Source organism: Microcebus murinus, chromosome 7 (genome assembly GCF_040939455.1).
Source record: "Microcebus murinus isolate Inina chromosome 7, M.murinus_Inina_mat1.0, whole genome shotgun sequence".
Classification (NCBI taxonomy): Eukaryota; Metazoa; Chordata; class Mammalia; order Primates; family Cheirogaleidae; genus Microcebus; species Microcebus murinus.
Window position 1 is genome coordinate 28,089,943 of NC_134110.1, and position 20,212 is coordinate 28,110,154.

The 20,212-nt window shown below is 51.1% G+C and overlaps 1 protein-coding gene across 1 annotated transcript in view; it reads right to left on the reverse strand.

Annotated features, from left to right (window-relative positions):
• Nucleotides 1-10,337: 10,337 nt before the first annotated feature.
• Nucleotides 10,338-20,212, reverse strand: part of DENND3 (DENN domain containing 3) — a 61,620-nt gene continuing 51,745 nt past the window's right edge. Inside the window, exons 20-23 of the mRNA XM_012751749.2 lie at nt 19,173-19,306; nt 14,053-14,171; nt 13,838-13,975; nt 10,338-12,469 (exon numbers count right to left, since the gene is read on the reverse strand). Coding sequence (XP_012607203.2) covers nt 12,269-12,469; nt 13,838-13,975; nt 14,053-14,171; nt 19,173-19,306 — 592 coding nt within the window. The 3' untranslated portion in view covers nt 10,338-12,268. The remainder of the gene's footprint in view (nt 12,470-13,837; nt 13,976-14,052; nt 14,172-19,172; nt 19,307-20,212) is intronic.

Consider the following 20,212-nt stretch of genomic DNA (forward strand, 5'->3'; position numbering starts at 1 on the left):
GTGTGTGAGAAAACTTGAATGGCCTCATGAATCTTGTGCTTGGACAGGGAGAGCCCGACTACTGACGGCGCTGCCAGCGTTGCTGCGGACCCTCCGCTGGCGGGAGTCCTCTTGGCAGAGCGGCCTAACCCTCCTCCTTGGGGTAGTGGGCACCTCGGGGTCCTCGCCCCCGCCGGGCATCCTTGGCAGCTCACTCCTATGCAACTTGATTCTCCTCCGTGGCGTTAAGATTGTAGGACCTGAGACTTCCTGTCTTGGCTGGATTACCCTGGCCTCGTCCCCACATCTGTAACGCAGATGGAGGCAGAGAGCTGAGGATCTGGAGTGGGGGTCGTGATGGCCTGACTCAAGCTCTGAATGAACCAAACCAAACCAAACCCAGGGGTCCAGCCAGGAGTCCACAGAAGCCAGCTCCCGACAGCTGCATGCGCAGGAGGCTCAGGGCCTGGCTGGGACTTGATTTTCGGGAGGAAGAGGGCCTTGGCGACCGACCCCCTGGCTCAACATCATGTTAACCCTTGAGATCCCAGCCTTAACTTGACCATGGTCTGAAATAACAGCAAAGGATGCATTGTGTTCACAGCACAGGGCTGGTTAAAGTCATTGTTAGAATATGAACACACTGAAACACAATGCAAGCCAGTGAGGCGTGACCGTTCTTTAGTGACAGAAGTAAATGGCTGTGCACTTTGTAGAATTTTAAAGCTATGAGCCCTTCAGATGTTTGCAACCAAAGTCTTTCTGACTGTGTAGGTCTGGTCAGTGTGCAGACCCAAAAGGAGGGGTAGATGCCTTGCTTTTAGATCAAGGGTTAGTAGTAGAGTTCATTTCTGAAGCTGCCTTCCTAGGAGGCAGACGTGGGTGACCCTCTCGCTCGGGGTCTGGGTCTTGCCTGGATGCAGGGAGGACCAGGTAGCCAGATTCTTTTGCCTCAGTCCCTGCCTTGCAGTGAGATTATTTCAAGATTGCACTAACTTGAAACTACTAGTGTCATCACCTTGTGTCTTAAGAAAAGCCAAGAGGGAGGGCTGGTCGTTGGCAGGTTGCGTTGGTCCGACCATGGCTCAGGTGTTTGTGTTCTCTAACGTTGTACCTCAGATAGACAGATATGGAGCCTCCTCCAAGCAACCCACCTGCACCTGCTTCCTTGAATGGAAAGGCTCTGTCTGGTGGCCTTGGCTTAGGGGACTGGCAGGGCTGTGCCCATTCAGTAGGCTGGACAGGTGGCCAGTGTTGAGGTCGCAGGGTGGCGTTAGCCTTGTAGGCCCCTCCCGGCACTGTATGGGAGTATAGGGCTTCACTGGGTCGAGTCCTGTGTGGTACATGCAGGTGTGTTACCAGAATAGGGTGACATTGGTCTGATTTGTGTTTTTGTTCCCTATAAAAGTCAGTTATGTAAAGAATCTTTTAGCGAGGAGCCCCTTGTCACACGTGGCAGAGTTTCTGTGGGTGTCTGGTTGGGCCAGTCCGCCTTTGACCTGTCTCCCCCAGTCAGTTGGCAGAATGGCACCGGGACATTCCCCGGTGGCTATGGAGCTGGTGGTGGAGTGTTCCAGTTTTCTAGGGCCCCTGGGAGAAGCACTGAGTCCCATCATGTCCCTAGGGAAGGCAGGACACCTGAGACCTCAGATTGTCAGTGGCTTCTGGCAGTGCTCAGGTGTGTTTCTTAAGGCAACATGTGCGGAGAAGTAGGTCTGTGACCACTTAGGACCCCAAAGCTGAACCTCTCTAAGCGGCTGCAGGACGCAGCCATTGCAGCCAACAGGAGCGGGCAGAGCCCACGCTGACCAGGGTGCGCTGGCTGTCCTGCCGTGGGGGTGGCCCCCGTAGGCTACAGTGTTTGGGGACATGTTTGAGAAATACTCTCGGAGATACCAACCATTCCCTGCTGTGGCTGATGGTTTGTGTAGCAGCCAGTGACAGTGACACCTAGTGTAGACCAAGTTTGTAAAACACCAAATACTGCTGTTCACACTAGACACTAACCAGCTCTGGAAAAGATGCACCAAAATGTCACTTTTCCAAGCTTTTTCACCTCTACCTAAGCTTTTGTCCATCCTTAGCCACCAAAACTGTGAGTGTGCAAGTTACTGTCGCTGACGGGTCCTCCTTGGACAGCGTTTCCACGTGACGTCAGAAGCTGCTTCTGAGAGACACCAGCTCCCTGCTTCCGAGCCTGGGCCTCTGCAGGCCTGCGGCGAGGCCCCTGCTTCCGAGAGCTCCTGGGGGACTGCCCAGCACCCGCCTGCACTGGTCAGTGCAGGCCTTGGCCCACATGGCATGTTGGTGGCCCAACCTAAAGTCATTCTTATCACCTCCTTGTGTGAAGCCAGCCATCACCATCCTGGCCGGAGTCCACCGGCCTTGGCCAGCCCATCCTCGGGGCCTCCTGGAGAGCTGAGCACCCCTCCCTGCAGCTTGGCTAACCCCCATTCTCCCCGGCGCTGCAGGGGTGCCATGGACTGAGACCGGCTCCAGGTAACAGTGACCTGTTTGTTGGAAATGCCTCCTTACCAGAGAAACTTCCCAGGCATCTCGGAACAAAACTATTTAGTTCCATTGTGAACTGGCCACAGGACAACTTTTTTATCAACTTATTAAGTTGGAGCACTGTACTAGCTCTTGCTGATTTTAGCAATGATATAAGTGTGTGTTAAACACATAATGTTAAGTTCTATGAAAGGGATCATAGAGTGATAGCGCACATGACTTCATTTTCTATGAGGTGGGCAGAGGTGGCCTTGAGTCTGTGTCTGTTTGTGCACAGAGCCCGTGGGTGTTCTGTCTGCCAGGTAAACCGTGTGGCCTGCCATGCTGTCTGCATCGCCTCTGTCCTGCACACGGTTCAGTCTGTTCAGCTCCCTGGTGTTCTCCATGTGCAGACGACCCTCCCTGTGTCTATCCTCTGTACCTCTGCGGTTGACTCAATAAACTTTTCCCTCCCAAATGACAATGTGGGTGTTTTTGTCGCTTCCCCACTGGCCTGCCCTCCTGGAGCCTGTGGTGGGTCCAGTGGCAGAAGCAGACCGTGCCCTGGCTGTGGCCAAGGCCTGCAGGTGGGGTGGGCTCATTCATTCCCTGGGGTCTCCCTCAGCTCTCACACCCGGGGGCCCATCCCTGGACCCCCCAGCACAGGCCTTCTCCAGCCATGGCCCTCCAGCCTGCTCCCTCCACCCTGCCTCCCTCACCTGGCTTAGGCGGAGGCAGCCTGCCCCTAATGGAGAACTCCCGACTGTCCCTAGAGAGAACATCTTGGGGGACACAGCCCGGCTGCTGCCAACCAGCAGAGCATGAGTGGCCATCCTGGGCTCCGGACTGCACATGAGCCAGGGTATGCACCTGGCCTTAAGGGCCCCAGGGGACATAGGAGCTCCTGGGACTGCTGAGGGTGGAGCAGGTCATCTTAGTCCTCAGGTGCTCTGCTGAGAAGGCTGTCAGTTGGCATTGGAGGAAATGAAGGGGGACAGACTTACCCAAGGTCATGCAGCTTGTGAGAATTGAACCAGGACAGGCAAGTTTGTTCAGAGCTGCTCTGACCCTGCACAGTGGGGTGCAGGGGCAAGGTGATCAGGGTGCTGACTCTAGCACTGAGGGGATAGAAGTATGGGCCCCTGGTGGGCTGGGGCCCTGGAGTGAAGAGGAGGAGCTTTGATGACAGTTGGGGGAGGGGGTCGCTACAGCCCCTGGTGGGGCCTGCTGGTCCAGGCAAGAGAAGCCTGGAGTCCCCAGACTAGGTGCAAGTCCTGGCTCAGCCCTTCGGCCATTTGCGCTGTTTCTTGGGCGCCCTGAGGCAAGATGCAGGTTGGTGTCCCTGTCGTGGGCACTTGAGGGTGGACGAGTTTCCACACCTGCAACAGCAGAGGAGGCCGGGCCGTCTGGATCCCACCACGGCCCCACCTGCCTCTGCCCTCCACAGAGCATACCCTCAGACCAGGGCTGGGTGCGAGGGACATGGGGCGCTTCCCTCCTAGGTGGAGGGGCTGCAAACACGGAAGGCTTCCTGAAGTGGGATGCCGCAGAGATATAACGCCAGGGCACTGAGCCCAAACCCCGGGGACCCCACTCCAGATTCTGGTGCTGGTGGGCAGAGATGGCGAATCTGTACCCCGCATACCCCTCCCCAGGGCCATGGGTGCTATGCACTGAGCCGTGTAGGAGAGGCACCCAGCAAGTCGGAGGCAGGTGCAGGGATGTTTACTTAACCTGCTGGCCTCGGCCACCTCACCTGCCCAGGGGAGAGGGGAGCTGGTGCGCACATCCCCGCTGAGTGACCTGCACCCCACCTGAGTGGTAGGAGGGGATGGGCTAGGGCTGCACCACTTTCCTTGCCTGCTTCTAAGGTCTCCAAGGCATTTGCCCAGGAAGTAACTGCAGGGCAGTGGTGGCCCTCCTTGGGCCAAGGAGCAGTCAGTATGTAGAAAATTAGTGCCCCAAACCCGGCCCCGGCCCACAAGGACTTCACAGCTTTGTCTCTGCAGATGCTAATATTAAAACTTTTTTTTTTTTTACAAAAGTTGAACCGCTATGTAGAATTTTATAATTTACAGTTTTCTGTTGAGCAAAATATCTTGATCATGCTTCCATATTAGTGCACATTGAACTACTCCTTTCAATAGCTGCTTAGCATGGCACAGTATAACTTTTTTTTTGAGACAGAGTCTCACTCTGTTGCCCGGGCTAGAGTGCTGTGGTGTCAGCCTAGCTGACAGCAACTTCAAACTTCCGGGCTCAAGCAATCTTTCTGCCTCAGCCTCCCGAGTAGCTGGGACTACAGGCATGCGTCACCATGCTCGGCTAATTTTTTCTGTATATGTTTTTAGTTGGCCAATTAATTTCTTTCTATTTTTAGTAGCGATGGGGTCTTGCTCTTGCTCAGGCTGGTTTCAAACTTCTGACCTTGAGCAATCCTCCTGCATTGGCCTCCCAGAGTGCTAGGATTACAGGTGTGAGCCACCGCAACCGCCTAAATTTTCTTACTCTAGTTTTTTCGTCTTGTTGTTTTTGTTTTGTTTTGTTGAGACAGGGCCTCCTTCTGTTTCCCAGGCTACAACATGATCATAGCTCACTGCAACCTCAAACTCCTTGGCTCAAACGATTCAGCCTCAGCCTCCCCAGTAGCCTCCCCTGTAGCTGGGACTACAGGTGTGTGCCATAATAACCAGCTAAGTTTTTCTATTCTTAGTAGAGATGGGGTCTCATTCTTGCTTAGGGTGGTCTTACTCTAGTTTTAATATAGATTCTTTAGGATTTATGTAAACAATCATGCTGTCTTGGAATAAAGATAGTTTTACCTCTTCCAGTCTAATCTTTATGCCTTTTTTTCCCCCATGGGTGTGGCTGGCAGGGGAGCCCAAAATGAGTTACTATGTCACAGGGAGCGCAAGGATGCAGAGGCCAGGGTGTTAGAGACAGCAGGTGTGGCAGAGGCAACAGTGTATCAGACCCTATCTGACAGACCAGCAGTGTCCAGAGGAAGAGCCAGGCACAGACCATACTGGGAGACAGGCCCTTTGTCCCCAACTGAGGATCAGCTTGCCAGAGTGTGCCTGAGCCTCCAAACCTCAGAGTCACCCCTACCTCCTCCATGCAGGAGGGACAGTGACACACAGGGACAGGTCACCCATGCTCAACCTGTCCCAGAGTCCTCTATGCCTTTTATTTTTCTTGCCTTATTGCCCTGGCTAGCATCTCAAGTACAATGTTGAATAGGAGGGGTGAACATGAACATCCTTCTTTTGTTCCCAATCCTGGGGAAAAGCAACTAACCCTTCATTATTGAGTACAATGTTGGCTGTAGGTTTCTTGTAAATCCCCTTTATCCATTTGGGGAAGTTCCCTTCTCAGTTTGCCAAGATTTTTTTAAATTACGAATGAATATTTTATTTTGTCATATGTTTTTCTGCATCTATTGAGATGATCATAATGGCCATTCTCCTTTGTTCTGCTAATATGTTAAATTATATTGATTTTTTTTTTTTTTTTTTTGAGACAGAGTCTCGCTTTCTTGCCTAGGCTAGAGTGAGTGCCGTGGCGTCAGCCTAGCTCACAGCAACCTCAAACACCTGGGCTCGAGTGATCCTTCTGCCTCAGCCTCCCGGGTAGCTGGGACTACAGGCATGCGCCACCATGCCCGGCTAATTTTTTATATATATATCAGTTGGCCAATTAATTTCTTTCTATTTATAGTAGAGACGGGGTCTCGCTCTTGCTCAGGCTGGTTTTGAACTCCTGACCTTGAGCAATCCGCCCGCCTCGGCCTCCCAAGAGCTAGGATTACAGGCGTGAGCCACAGCGCCCGGCCTATATTGATTTTTGAATGTTAAACTAATCTTGCATTTTCCAACCCCTCTTGGTCATGATATATTAACCTTTGAAAGTATTGCTGGATTCAGTTGGCTAACATTTTGTTCAAGAATTTTGCATCTGTGTTCCTGAGGGGAATTGATCTCTGCTTTTATTTTTCTGCAAGGTTTTTGTTAGGTTTGTTACAGAGCCCTGCTGGTCTCCTACAGTGAGCTGGGAGGTATTCTCTCTTCTCCTGTTCTTTTGAAAGGTTTCTGTGGAATTCTATAATTCCATAATGAAGTGTTTGTTAGAATTCACTAATGAAACCAACTGAGATTTTTTACTACAAAGTCAATTTCCTGTCTAGGACTCTTTAGATTTTCTGTTCCTCCTCGTGTTAGTTTCATAAAGTTGTTTTTCAAGAAATTTGTACATTTCATCTACACTAGTTCATAATATCTTCTGATGTCTGTAAGATTTTTACCCCCTCTTTCATTCCTGATATTGGTAATCTGTGTTTTTTCTTTTTTTTCTTGATCAGTCTTGATAGGGTTTATCAATTATAGAACCAACTTTTGGCTTTGTTGATTGTTTTCCCTTTTACTGTTTTTTGGTCTTTATTATTTCCCTCCTTTACATTAAATATGCTCTTATTTATCTATATTGGATATATCTATAGTCGATATTAGATTTATCTATGTTGGATATCTATATTCTTATAATAGAAATTTAGAGTATTGATTTTAAACCTTTCTCCTAATGGACATTTAAAGCTAAACTTTTCTTTTTAGATGTTTCCCACCCATTTTGCTATATTGTGTTTTCATTGTCATTCAGTTCAAAATATTTCTGAATTTCCCTTGTGGTTTTTTTCTTTGATCTATGGGTTATTCCAACATAATTTAGGGATTTTAAGTTCTGTTATTACTGTTTATTTCAAATTCCATTTCTGTGTGGTCAGAGAACATACTCTGTAAGATTTCAATCTTTTCAAGTTCATTTTGTGGCCCAGCACATCGTGTGGCTTGATGAACATTCCGTGTACATTGGAAAAGAATGGGTAGTCTCCTGTTGTTGGGTATAGTGTTCTGTGTCAAGCCAAGCTGGTTGATAGTGTTATTGATCATCTGTATCCTTGCTAATTTTTTGTTGTTCTATCAATCACTGAGGAAAGGGTATTAAAATCTCTAACTATAATTGTGGATTTGTCTGTTTTCTCCTATAGTTCTCCCATGTCTGCTTTGTGTGTCTAGAATCTCTATTATTAAGTGTATATATAATACATATAGGATTATTATGTCTTCTTAATGATCTTTTACTGATATTATGCATATCCCTGTTTGTTTCTTATAATATACCTTGAAGTAGGTTTTGTCTATTAATAGTTTTGTCTATTAATATAGCCATACCAACTTTTTTATGTTTATTGTTTGCATGGTATACTTTTATCCCATTTGTGTTTTTATATATATTTAAATTGCATCTCTTGTAGATAATATATAATTCAGTCTCATTTTTTTAATCCAGTTTGACAGTCTCTTTTATTTGGAGTGTTTAGTGCACTTACACTTAATATAATTATCAATATGGTTAGGTTTTAAGTCTGTTATCTTGCTACTTGTTCTCTATTTGTCATACCTGGTTTTTTGTTCCTCTGTCATTCCTTTCCTGCCTTTTTGGTAAATCTATTTTTTTTAAAAACATTCAATTATATAGCCATCCATGTGGGGCTGTTAGTGATGCTCAGGATCAACTACACCATTGTCTTACTTCATGTCACTTGATCCTCCCATCAATCTCTGCACATACCGCCTAAGCCTGCTAACCTCAGGCTGACCACCCTTAAACCCAGCAGAGCCACAGGAATGCGTCACTGGCCCAGGGCCCACGGCCACAGAATACACCCCCTTGACCCTCAGGGAAAGATGCAGAGCTGGTGAGATTTACTTTTCCCCATCACCAAAGGTGAGCCTACCCTCTCCCTCAGCCCAGGATTCTCCCTGATCAGGGCAGGGGCTGCTAACACATCTCAGGACCACCAGCCGCAGCCTCCCGCTTCTGCACCTTGCTAAGTTAGAACATGAGCTAAAAGGAAAGCTTCATGTTAGATCAAGAGCAGCTCTTGAGGTCCTCTCAAAGACAACTGCTCCTGACTTCTTGGAAACGGGAGCATTTATGCCCTGCAACCTCCACCTTGCTCTGTTGTCCTGGAGACAGAGCATCCTCACGTGTAAAGTGGGGACTCCCAGCGCCACAGTGTTCTGAGGATTATACACAGTAGTGTACACATGATCCTTTAAAGTGCCTGGTGCAGCACCTGACCCAGCAAGCACTCGATAAATGGGAGCTGTAGGAGTGTCCACAAACTAGGGGGGGGGGTGAGACAGTGGAATTTTATTTTCTCTCAGTTCTGAAGGCCACAAGTCCAGGTGTCGGCAGGGCACCTGATTCCTCTGAAGGCCCTAGGGAAGGGTCCTTCCTCACCTCTTCCAGCTTCTAGTGGCTCCAGGTGCCCTTGGCATGTGGCCATATCACTCCTATCTCTGCTTCCACCTTCACATGGCCTTCTCCGTGTCTGTCCCTGTGTCTGCCTCTCCTTATGACATTTGTCATTGGATTTAGGGCCCAGCCTACATCCAGGATGATCTCATCTCATGATCCTTAATTATATCTACAAAGAGCCTCTTTCCAAATAAGGTCATGTTCATAGGTCCCAGGGGTAGGACAGGGACATATCTTTTTGAGGGCCACCATTCAACCCACTACAATTAGCGATCATATTTTTACTTCTTTTCCTTAATATTTTCTTTCACAAGAGCCCATCTGGCCACCCAGGATGGAATATTCTTTGAGCTGTTCCTGGTGCCCACCAGTGGACTGGATGTGTAATGCGCCCTCTCAGTCTCCACACCAGCCCTACAAGGTACAGGGGGCTCATGTCATATGGCCAGATCCCCAGACCAGGCCCTGGTCCATCTGCCATGCCCAGGGCCCCAGGCTGCCTCTACGTCCCAAGGCACAGAAATCCGGAGCTTCTCCCATCCTGAGCACACTGAGGGTCATGCAGCTGCAGTGTGGGAGAGAGAAACCAGCGCTGCATGTGCACCTCTGCCTCACCTTCTGGGGGATGCCACAGCGTTGATGCAAGAAATGCAAACAGCAGCCGACAGCAGAGACCACAAGGCAGCTCCGCCTGGCCTTCCAACCATGCCCTCCCCAGCCGCTTGGAGAACGTGCTTGTTCATTTTCCCAAGGAATCCTCCAGAAAAGTCATGCACCTTTAATTTAGATGTTACAGTCACAGTCACTAGGAATCATGTCACCTGGAATTGTGACAGACACAATTTCACGGGCTATCATTCGAGAATAGTCGATGTGTACACATCTTCCAAGAACAACTCATAAAGCTGTTAGCAGTTGATCATCTTTACAACGGCTGGTCTACAGCAGAGAGCTGAGATGGGCTTTTGCTTGGCGCTGTGGAGCAAGAAACATGGACGGGGGGGCTCTGAAATTATACTAAAATATATTTGTTTGGGGTTCAAGAGAAACATCTTTTTGTACCAATTTAATTCAGGTTTCTAAAGCTGGGGCAGGGGAGGCATCACAGTCTGTTTAATGAACTCCAGCTCATTTTGGTCTTTTCCATGACAGATCGTTCATAACGGAATCTCTCCAAAGCACAGAGGAAAGTTGAAAGCATCGAAATGCCCCTTTCATGTCAGCAAACCCCACTGCACTGCAAGGGTTCTGTTGACGTAAACACAGAACCCTACACTGGCTCAGCCCGTTTATTCACCTCATTCTTCTCTATTGTATAAATGACCATTTCCCAAGAGCCCCTGGTATTCCCGCACTGGTTGTTTCAAATGCAATCACTATCAAACAAGATCTTGGAAATTATCACATGAGTCAAAGAAATGAAAAGCCTGCATTAAAATAACTGGATTGGCACTTAGAGTGAAGTAAGGGCAAATTCAAAATGGTACTGGATTTGTCGAGACCTCGTCCACCCATCAGTGTTGGACAGAGAGAGGAAACTGCACATCAGCGCTTATTGAAAGAATTTATTATCCACAAGCTGAAAATACCTGGTTACTTGTGGATTGGCGTTAAATAATTTATAGAGATGTTTCTGACAGGAAGTATTCATGTGTTTACAAAACCAAAATTTGACCTTTTGCCCTTTGCTGCTGGCCAAGTCTTCCTTCTAGAAGTCGGGAACAGCCCCCCTCTGCAAGCGCAGCCTCTCGGGGAGCAGGAGGCCGCACAGCTCTTCTCTGCTCCACATTCCCACAACGCCCCAGAAGTCAGGGGCTACGTGAAGCCAAACCTTGGTGGGAAACAGAGGTCCGTGACATGCCCCACCCGAGAACGGGGCCAAGTTTCCATGTGGAGGCCCTGCAAGTGCTTCTGAAGTTCGGCCCCATGCCGGAGCCTGACAAACACCCCCAGAGACCCTCAGGGTGCGCAAGCTCTGGAGTCTAGTCCTGAGGACTCAGGGCAGAGAGTCCAGCAGGGCTCTGGGGTGTAGTGTGGGGTGGCTCTGCAGGGGGTGGGCCACATGCCCTCACGTGCTGCCAGGCAGTGCTCCCCCCACAACCACACCAAGACCTTCCTCGCAGGACATGTAAGGAATGAAACCTCGATGTTATAGTAAAAATGTGCAAAGGGTCTTTTTTGCAAATATCTATTTACAACTAGGATCTTTTCAGTTAAATAATAAAGCATCACATACATAAACCATATATGCACACAAAATGCAAATGGAATTGAAATGTACACCAGTATCTGGTAGTATCTTTACCAGAAGACCAAATCCCAAGTGCTATTTTAGATGGAACTTTTTGATTATGAGTGATCTTTGGTAGGAAAAATGGTCTAAGCTTTTTTTTTTTTTTGGAGACAGTCTTGCTGTGTCGTCTAGGATAGAGTGCAGTGGCATCATCACAGCTCACTGTAACCTCAAACTCCTGGGCTCAAGCAATCCTGCCTCAGCCTCCCAAGTAGCTGGGACTGCAGGTGCTCACCATAATGCCTGGCTAATTTTTTCTTTTTGTAGAGACTGAGGCTCGCTGAAGCTAGTCTCAAATTCCTGGTCTTAAGCAATTCTCCCACCTTGGCCTCCCAGAGTGCTAGGATTACAGGCGCGAGCCACTGCACCTGGCCTCTAGGTTTCTTCATTATAAAAATTTTACATTCAAAGAAGCCAAGTGTGGTGTCACATGTCTGTAGTCCCAGCTATAAGGAGGCTGAGGTGGGAAGATTGCTGAAGCCCAGGGTTTGAATCCAGCCTGGAGCCTGGGGAACACAGCAAGACCCCATCTCTATAAAAAGAAAAGGAACCAAGACAGAGCTTGCCTCAGCGGACCCAACCCCTGGCAGGACAAACCTGACCACGGTGTTGTCACCTCCTCCTGGGTGGGCCCTGGTCACCTGCTCTGATGGGAGACAGAGCACAAAGTGGTTAAGTAAACTACACCTTCCCACAGGCCTCACCAGGCACACGATGTCCACAGGAGGTAGGAGGGCTCTAGTTCCCCGCCATGTGCCAGGCCAACGTCCCCTGGCGTTAAGGACAGATGAGTGCGTGAATGAGGTGAAGGAAAGGCAAACCCAGAGGCATGAGGGTCACCTGTGATTCAGCCATGCTGCTGCCCCCTGGTTGTGGATTCCAGAACTTTCTAGATGACATACAAGGTAAGTTCTCGGCAGAGGTTATGCAGACCAAATGCGGCTGTTTGCCTGAGAAGCCCCCAGCATGAAGCGCCCTGGTGTAGTTTAATCACAGCAGGCAACTCCAGGAAAGCAGGTGTGTGGCTGTCGGCCCCTCTCGTCAGGGACCGTGTGCTGGACATGCCGGCTCCCACCCTGCCCTGCATGGCTCTGCCTCCCCGCAGCCCCCTGGGGGCCCTGCTCCCGGGAAAGCTCCAGAAAGCAGGCGAGAACACGTGGTCCTTGCTCACAGAGCAGTCACCCACATTTACTCGACCTTCCAAATGGCGATCTTGCCCTCATCCCTGCCCGATCCACTCAGCACGTATCTGTCCTCGGCCGAGCACAGGGTCCTCACGGCGTCCGCGTGGGCCACCAGCTCCTTCTCCACACTCCTCGTCTTGGTGTCGATCACGTAGATCTTCCCTTTGGGCTGCCCCTGGGACAGCCCTCTGCTGCCCGCCCAGATCTGCCGGGGACAGATGGGAAGGGCGTCAGCCGGGAAGGGCCCTCCCAGGGCACGGTGCTCCACCTGGCATCCTGGGTGGACATGTGCACCCCGAAATCTGTGCCCTCCTGGGCAGGGCCTCTGCTGGCTGAGAGGCGGGGGCCACCTGGCGGGCCCAGAGGGCCCTTCTCAGGCCGTAAAACCTAATGGACAACGTGACTCCGGTTAGCGGCACTGTGTTGTGTACTTGAAATTGGCTAACGGGGTAGATCTTAAGTGTTCTCACCACAAAAAGAAAAAACCTAACTATTGAGGTGATAGGCATGTTAATTAGCTTGATTGCTGTGAATATTTCAGAATGTATATCAAGACATGAAGTTGTAGACCTTAAGTACATCCAATTTTTTCTTATCAGTTATAGCTCAGTGAAGCTGGGAAACTAACGGCATTTCCCCTGCTGGGTCTCAGCCTTGCCTGGGAACTGCAGCCCCTCTTCCCCTCTGATTTCTCCCTTTGGGATGGCAATGTCTGGCCCCTGCCTGTCCCACCACTGCATCTTGGGAAGAGAGAACTGGTTCCTAGTGGCACAGGTTCGCAGCAGGAGAGGAGCTGCGCCCCAGGAGGGACAGTACCTGCAGCCTCGCCCGTAGCTAAGGCCGCTGGGTTGTTTAGATGGGGTTTTGGACTCAGAGTTAATGCTGGAATGGTTAAGAGTTTGAGGGAGGTTGGGATGGAGTGGATGGATTTGCATGTGGGACATGTGAATTTTGGGGGGCCAGAGGGCAGACATTGGTGGGTTGATAGTATCCCCCCAAACCATGTCCTTCCCCAGAACCTCAGAATGTGCGCTTACGTGGAAGTGGAGGCTGCAGAGGTAGCCAGTTAACCTGAGGTTAGGCTGGAGCAGGGTGGGCCCCCCCAGTGTGACTGAGGTCCCCATAAGAAGAGCGACAGAGACAGACAAGGAATGCTGCACAACGGTGCGGGCACAGGTTGGGGTGATGCGTCCACAGCCAAGGAGCACTGGGACTGCCGGCAGCACCGCAGGCTGAGAGAGGGGCGGGGACTCCATCGTCCCACTGAGGCCCAAGAAAGAAGAGGCCCGCTGACACCTCGATTCCAGACCCTCAGGCTCGGGGACTGTGAGAAGATAAGGGCCTATTGTTTTAAGCCACACAGTTTGGGGTAATCTGCTACGGCAGCCCTGGGAACATCAGGTTCCAAGTGTTTTAGCGACACCATGAAACCCGCGGCTGAGGTGCATGACAACCTGCGGGGCCCAGTGGCGCCCGTTCTGCTTGTTCCCATTCAGGACAGCAGGGACCTGAGAGGTGAGGGCAGAGGCACACGTCAGCAGCGGGGATGTGGCGGGGAGTCCTCCCCCCCTACCTGCTGCTTCACCCTGATCATGCAGCTGATCTCGGAGCAGTCCTGCAGGGGCACCCTCGCGAGGGGCTGGGACAGGTCCTTCAGGCTCCAGATGAAGACCTCGCTGTAGCCCGCACAGGCCGCCCACAGCTGCTCCTGCTGGAAGAGAGATCGAGACGTGGCCGCGGCCGTGGCAGGCAGGGCCCGCGTGCCGGGCGCACAGACGCTGCTGGTACCTCGGGCAGGAGCTGGAAGGTGAGGAAGGACGTGCTCGTCTCTCCAAAGTTCTCTTTGATCTTCAACTCTTGACGAAGAAAGCCATTCGTGGTTACAGCCACAATGCTGCTGCTGGTACCTGCAGAACGACGGAGCTAGGATGAGGGAGGCGGAGCGGGCTGGAGACAGGTGAGCACCGACTCCTGTGCCCGCGCCGGCTGGAGTTGGCATCGTGCCCTGCCCGCCCCATGGCACTTGTGGCGTCCCCTCGCCACCACGCCGCACCGCCGCACGTGGGGCCGTGAGCCCCCTTTTCACCGACGAAACCACCAGACCCAGCACCCTCTTCCGAGCTGTGCACCCACTTTCAGCTTTCCCGCCATGGGTGTCTGGGGCTTTCCGTCCCGTGAAGCCAAACTGGTCCCAACCCAGTTAGCGGCTGCTCGAATTCGAGGCCCTAGCACCTTGCATCTGTGGAGCACGGCTCTGTGTTGCTGTTCTAAGTGCGTCTGGGTCTGTTTCTACTCGTCACTCAAATAGAAAGTGTTTTGCAAACCACGAGTGTTTCCACACCCATGAGAGCGATAAGCCAGTAAAATCACGTCCACAGAGAAGACCGAAGTTGTCTTTAAAGGTGGTGCCTGTCTTTCCTCTCTTGCTTTCATTCCTCACATCCCTCCACCCCCTACCCAGGAACTGAAGCCGCAGAGCCAGTGTCAGGGCTGGGAGGACAGGAAGACACGTGCCCATTTTGCGGGGAGCCCCATCCACATCTCGAGGGAGAAGCCAGTTCGCGATCGAAGAGGCCCCAGGGAGCACCAGTGCGGGGGGCAGAGGGCGCCCAGACAGCAGCAGGAAGTGCTCCCACCTAGAGACGCCATGCTGGCTTCATGCAGCTGCAGGGGACACGGGACTCAGACCCACCACACTAGCCTCATCTGAGGAATGGCGCCCTCGGTCCTTGGCCACCCAGTGGCTCTGAAGCTAAGCCGGGTTTACACCTCTCCTTCCTGCTTCTAAGTCCGGCTAAGTGTTGCTTTTCCTGAGACCTCGCATCCAAAGGCCAGCACCCTGCAGGAAGCCTCATCCTGGTGCACGACTGTCCACTTGGACTAACTGATGGGGCCCTTCAGGATGCTGCTGTCTGTTGGGGACACTGGGCAGCACGAGCTACAGGAAGCGTATCTGCTGAGGGGCTTCAGCCACCCTGGACCTCGGGGGTCCTCTGGCCCCTGGGCTTCTCCTTGGTGTGGGACTGCCAGCTCTGAAACCACTCCCGGCTCTTCATAAACTCGCAGATACGCGCTGATGCTGCCTGGGCCCCAGGGGCTGGAGCTCAGACCAGGACCCTGGCTGTGGCCACGTGCAGGGAGCCTGCTGCACACAGAAGGCCAACTGGGGTGGCAGGTGTGGGCAGTATGGACTGCTGTCCCCCCAGGTGGGTCTGGGGATGGCTTTGTCCCACCCGGGACTAAAGGACAAAGAGAGTAAAGGGGGCAAGGGCAGGACCAGAGGGAACAGCGTGGGGGAGGCTGGCAAGGGAAAGTGGCAGTTCTTAGGGTGCCCTGCGTGCAGGGCTGAGGCACTGGGCTGCAGCCAGGGGGGGTCACCCTTACTCTGCTGCTTCACTTCTCACCCCTTTTCGAAGTTTTGGTCCTGTCCCGTGTCCCCTTTCACATTTGGGCCAGAGCAGTGTCCCTGGGTGTGTGTTCTGGGTCGCTGTCATTAACACAGTCAGTGTGCACTTGGAAGCTGACAGTGCTTTGGCTTCCAGCCTCTCTTGACCCTTAGCGCTCTTTAGGTTGGGACGGGCGGTGTTTACATCTTACTTTTCAAATGGAGAACCAGACTCAGAGAGGCTGAGGGGCCCACCCATGGTGACCACACATTTGGTGGCCAGGCCTGGATTGAGCCTGAATGCACGGGGAAGCCACAGCCGAACCGTGAGTACACCCATCAAGCTGGCAGCCTCTGAGCACGGGTGATGGGGCAGGCGTCCACTTCCCTTCCAGAAAACGCCCTGAGCGCTCAGCCTTCCAGGCAACATTGAGGCTTGGTGGTGCCCAGGAGGAGCTGCCCACCTGAAATACCGCCAGGGGACTGAGAGGAAGCCCGGGGCCACCACCCACCCTGCCCCCAGGTCTCTTTCAGGCTGTGTTCGGCCCCCATAGATACCTGCATGGAACAGAGACAAGGGCGTGAGCCAAGCACCTGAACTGATGGCATCTGATGGGAGACCAGGATCTTTGCTTGCTTGCCATCCCTGTCTAGATGAAGACTTATAACACTTCATAAGCAAATATTCTCTTTTACCTGAAGAAACCCTACTTATTGTATTAAGTTGGAAAATATAAGGGATTCCATCCTCAAAGCAAGGCTGTCCATCCTCGTTCTAATCTCCCAGCTATAATCAACAGGCACCTTTCAGCCCAAGACTTGGTCAGCTATATTAGTCCCAAATGCATCCACAGGTGGACCCCCCCCCCAGACACAAGCACACGTACACACGTCTGTCAGCCACTGGACACCAACCACAGCCGAGGGGGTGTGGCCCTTGAAGGAGAACACACAAACGTGGAGAGCTATGTACGTGCCCAGCTTCTCTCCAGCTCTGCCTAGTTCTCCGCAGGGCACTGGGGTTGGGGGGTAAAAGTGTCACTGCACATGGCTGAGGGGCCAACTTAAGGCTGCCAGTGCAGGTGGAAATGGAGGTGAAATGTCCTCAAAATGAGGGCACCCCAAAATATATATATGTGGATATATAAATTTTCCTCAACTTCTGGGCTGATTCCTAAGCTGCATATAAACAGCAGAAAGCAGTAACTGGAACATTCGAGAGCTGGGAAGACATTTCAGATCTCCAAGTGTACAAAGCAAACATTAATAGATGTAAGGGAAAGACAGGGTGCAGTGCCAGGATAGCAGACGGACAGATCACCTAGAGAACATCTGGTGAGAAAATGCACCCGAGACCAAACAGGCCTAACCGACGTTTCTAGAATGTTCCACCCGCCTGCTGCAGAACACACATTCTTTTCATCAGCACATGAAACGTTCTCCAGAACAGACCACATCTTAGGTCACAAAACAAGTCTCAACAAATTTTAAAAAGTAGAAATTATATCCAGTATCTTTTCTGACCACAAAGGAAAAAAACTAGGAATAAAAAGGAAACTCAGAAACTATACGACACATGGAAATTAAACAACATTGCAGTGGGGCAGTGAAGACATTATGAAGGAAATGCGGAAATTTCTTGAAGCGAATGAAAATGGAAACAACACACAAAACTCTGGGATGCAGGGAAATGGCACAGGGAGAGGTCACAGCTGCAAGCACCTACGTCAGGAGAGCTGAGACGTCGGGTAAACCACTGAACAATGCCCTCAATCAACTAGGAACTAGAAAAGCAAGAACTAATCAAAACCACAATTAGTAGAAGGAAAGGAATAATAAAGAGCAGAAACAAATGAAATGAAACTAAAACAACACAGGTCAATGAAATGAAAAGTTGTTTTCTTGAAAAGGTAAACAACAATCAACGAACCTTTACCTAGATTAAGAGAAAACAGGAGAAAAGACCAAAATAAATAAAATCAAACTGAAAACGGAGATATAACAACTGAGACCAGAGAAATACAAAACCATATTATTTCAATAAATGCTGAAAAAGTATTTGATAAAATTCAACATTCCTTTATGATAAAAACTCTCATCAAGATGGGTATAGAAGGAACAAATCTAAAATCATTAAAGCCACATATAACAAACTCACAGAGACTATTTTACCAAATGGGAAAACTGAATACCTTTCCTTAAGATCTGGGACAAGACAAGAATACCCACCTTCACCACTTTTATTTAGCATAATACTAAAAGTCCTGGCCAGAGCAGTTGGGCAAGAGAAAGAAATAAAGGACATCCAAATTGTAAAGGAAGAAGAAAAATTAGCCTTATTTGCTAATGAGACATGATCTTTTTACTTAGAAAAACCTAAAGACTCCAGCAAGGGTGGAGGGGATGGGTGGACTCACACCTAACAGGTGTGGTGCACACTTTCTGGGGGCTGGGCACACTTGTAGCTCTGACTCACGTGGTGCAAAGGCAGTACATGTACCCGAAGTGTTTATACCCCTGTAATATTCTGAAATTAAAAAAAAAAGACTCCACCAAAAAACTGTTAGAAAACCATAGCACACCACTTCACTCACGCCACGATGGTTTCAATAATTTTTAAAAAAATAGGTAAGTTTTAGTGAGGATGTAAGGACGCAAACTGGTACGGCCACTTTGGGAGATGAATCCTAAGAACATTATGCTGACTGAAGAAAGCCAGATACAAAAGAATACATACTGAAGGATCCATTTTATAGAAAGTTCTGGAAAAAACAAATTCACAGTGACATAACTAAGAACAACTATAGCCTTTCAAGTGGGGGCATTGCCTGGAAAGGGGACCTTAAGCTGTGATGGAACTGCTCTGTATCTTGGCTGGTGTATGTTTGTCAAGATGTGATAATCTGTTCACTTGTTTTGTGTGTTTTCCTATATGTAAACTATGTTTCCATTAAAAAAAAACACATTCATGATCATCACTCACATAACCTGGCACTTGCCAAGGAAGACCTCAGAGTGCTCTGGGGACATTCAGAAACTCAGCATGTGAGCCACCAGGTAGAGCACCTGCCCCTCCCTGGCAAGATGCCTGGCTCGGTCCTGCAGACGGGGCCCCGGGTCTGAGCAGGGGCACCAGAGACAATCACAAGGCACTGTCTCACCAGGCAGGCCCCCCGATGGGGACATGGGACAGGACCACCAAGGGCTGAGGGAGGAGCAGTCATAACTCGGGCACCTGGGCCAGGTGCACCCCCAGAGCACAGAGAGCAAAGGTGAGGGGCAGGAGCATGGGGGGCACGCCCAGGGTGAGGGGCAGAGAAGCCAGGGGGAGTCGTGGAGAGCCCCTGCAGGGCAGCAAACTCGGGTGGAGGAGAGGTCGCTGCACAGCAAAGGAGCTGGAGTTTAAAATAAAAAATGGACAAAGAAAAGGAAGCGAGAGAGGCTTTCGCTTTCACCTGGCGTCCCTTCCCAGGCAGGGAGGTGGCGTACCTGACCCCGCGGCCCCCACTCCCCCAGGACTTACAGCACCACAGGCGGCCGCCGTGCAGCCTGATGGACGAGAGGCCGCCGCCCGGCAGCTGGAACTGGCTGGTCACCCGCAGCGTGCTCACATTCCAAGCCAGGATTGTCCCGTCCACACTGCACGAGAAAACCTCCCTGGAGGTTCAAAAGACACACACAGGTGTTTAATCGAGGCCTTCAAAACACTCCCAGCCCTTAACCCGGGAAAGAACAAAGTTACCATGAGATAAAGTATCGTCCACATCAATAATAACACTTGAGCATCCTACAAATGTGGCCTGAGCTAGGCCTTGTTAAAACGTAACCAATTCCACAGAAAAGGCAGCTTCTCGGGACGCGCACCCCTCCAGGGTGTGTGCTGCGGGCCTGGGAGGTGTCAGCAAGCAGGACCGTGGCCGACCATTGACTGAACTCCAGCCTCATCTAAGGGCCGGTCCCCAGAGGGGCTGGGATGGCCCGCGCTCTCCTCGGAACTCAAGTTCACCATCAGTGCCAGCACGAGGGAGGGGGCCGCGGGGGTGGGTTGCAGCAGCACCTCGTGCCCCACCTGAACAGGCCTGACACAGGTGCCCCTGAAACTAAGGGAGAAGGGGTACGGAGCAGTGGTCCCCCACCCCACCCCCGCATCCAGGGCTGGGGCTGCCTGGGACCCGCCTAGTCCTCATCTCCCAGGCAGCCACTGTGTGCTGGCCCTGGGCTCGCTGCGGGACACTCAGCCAGAGCAGACACAGCCCTGGCAGTGAGGGAGGAAACTAAGTGCCACGAGTCAGACTTTACCCCCGAAAAGAGACACATTGGTGTCCTAGCCCCCAGGACATCAGAATGTGACCTGCTTCAGAAATAGGCTCTTTATGGAGGTGTCCAAGTGAAAACAAGGTTGTGGGGGTGGCCCTAACCCAGCACCACTGGTGTCCTTTTACACAAGGGTGCAGAGGGAGAATGGGGGTTTGGGCACAGAGGGAGAATGCTGTGAGAAGACGGGGCTGATGGGTCCACAAGGTAAGGGACACCAAGGACTTTGGACAGCTACCGGAGCTGGGA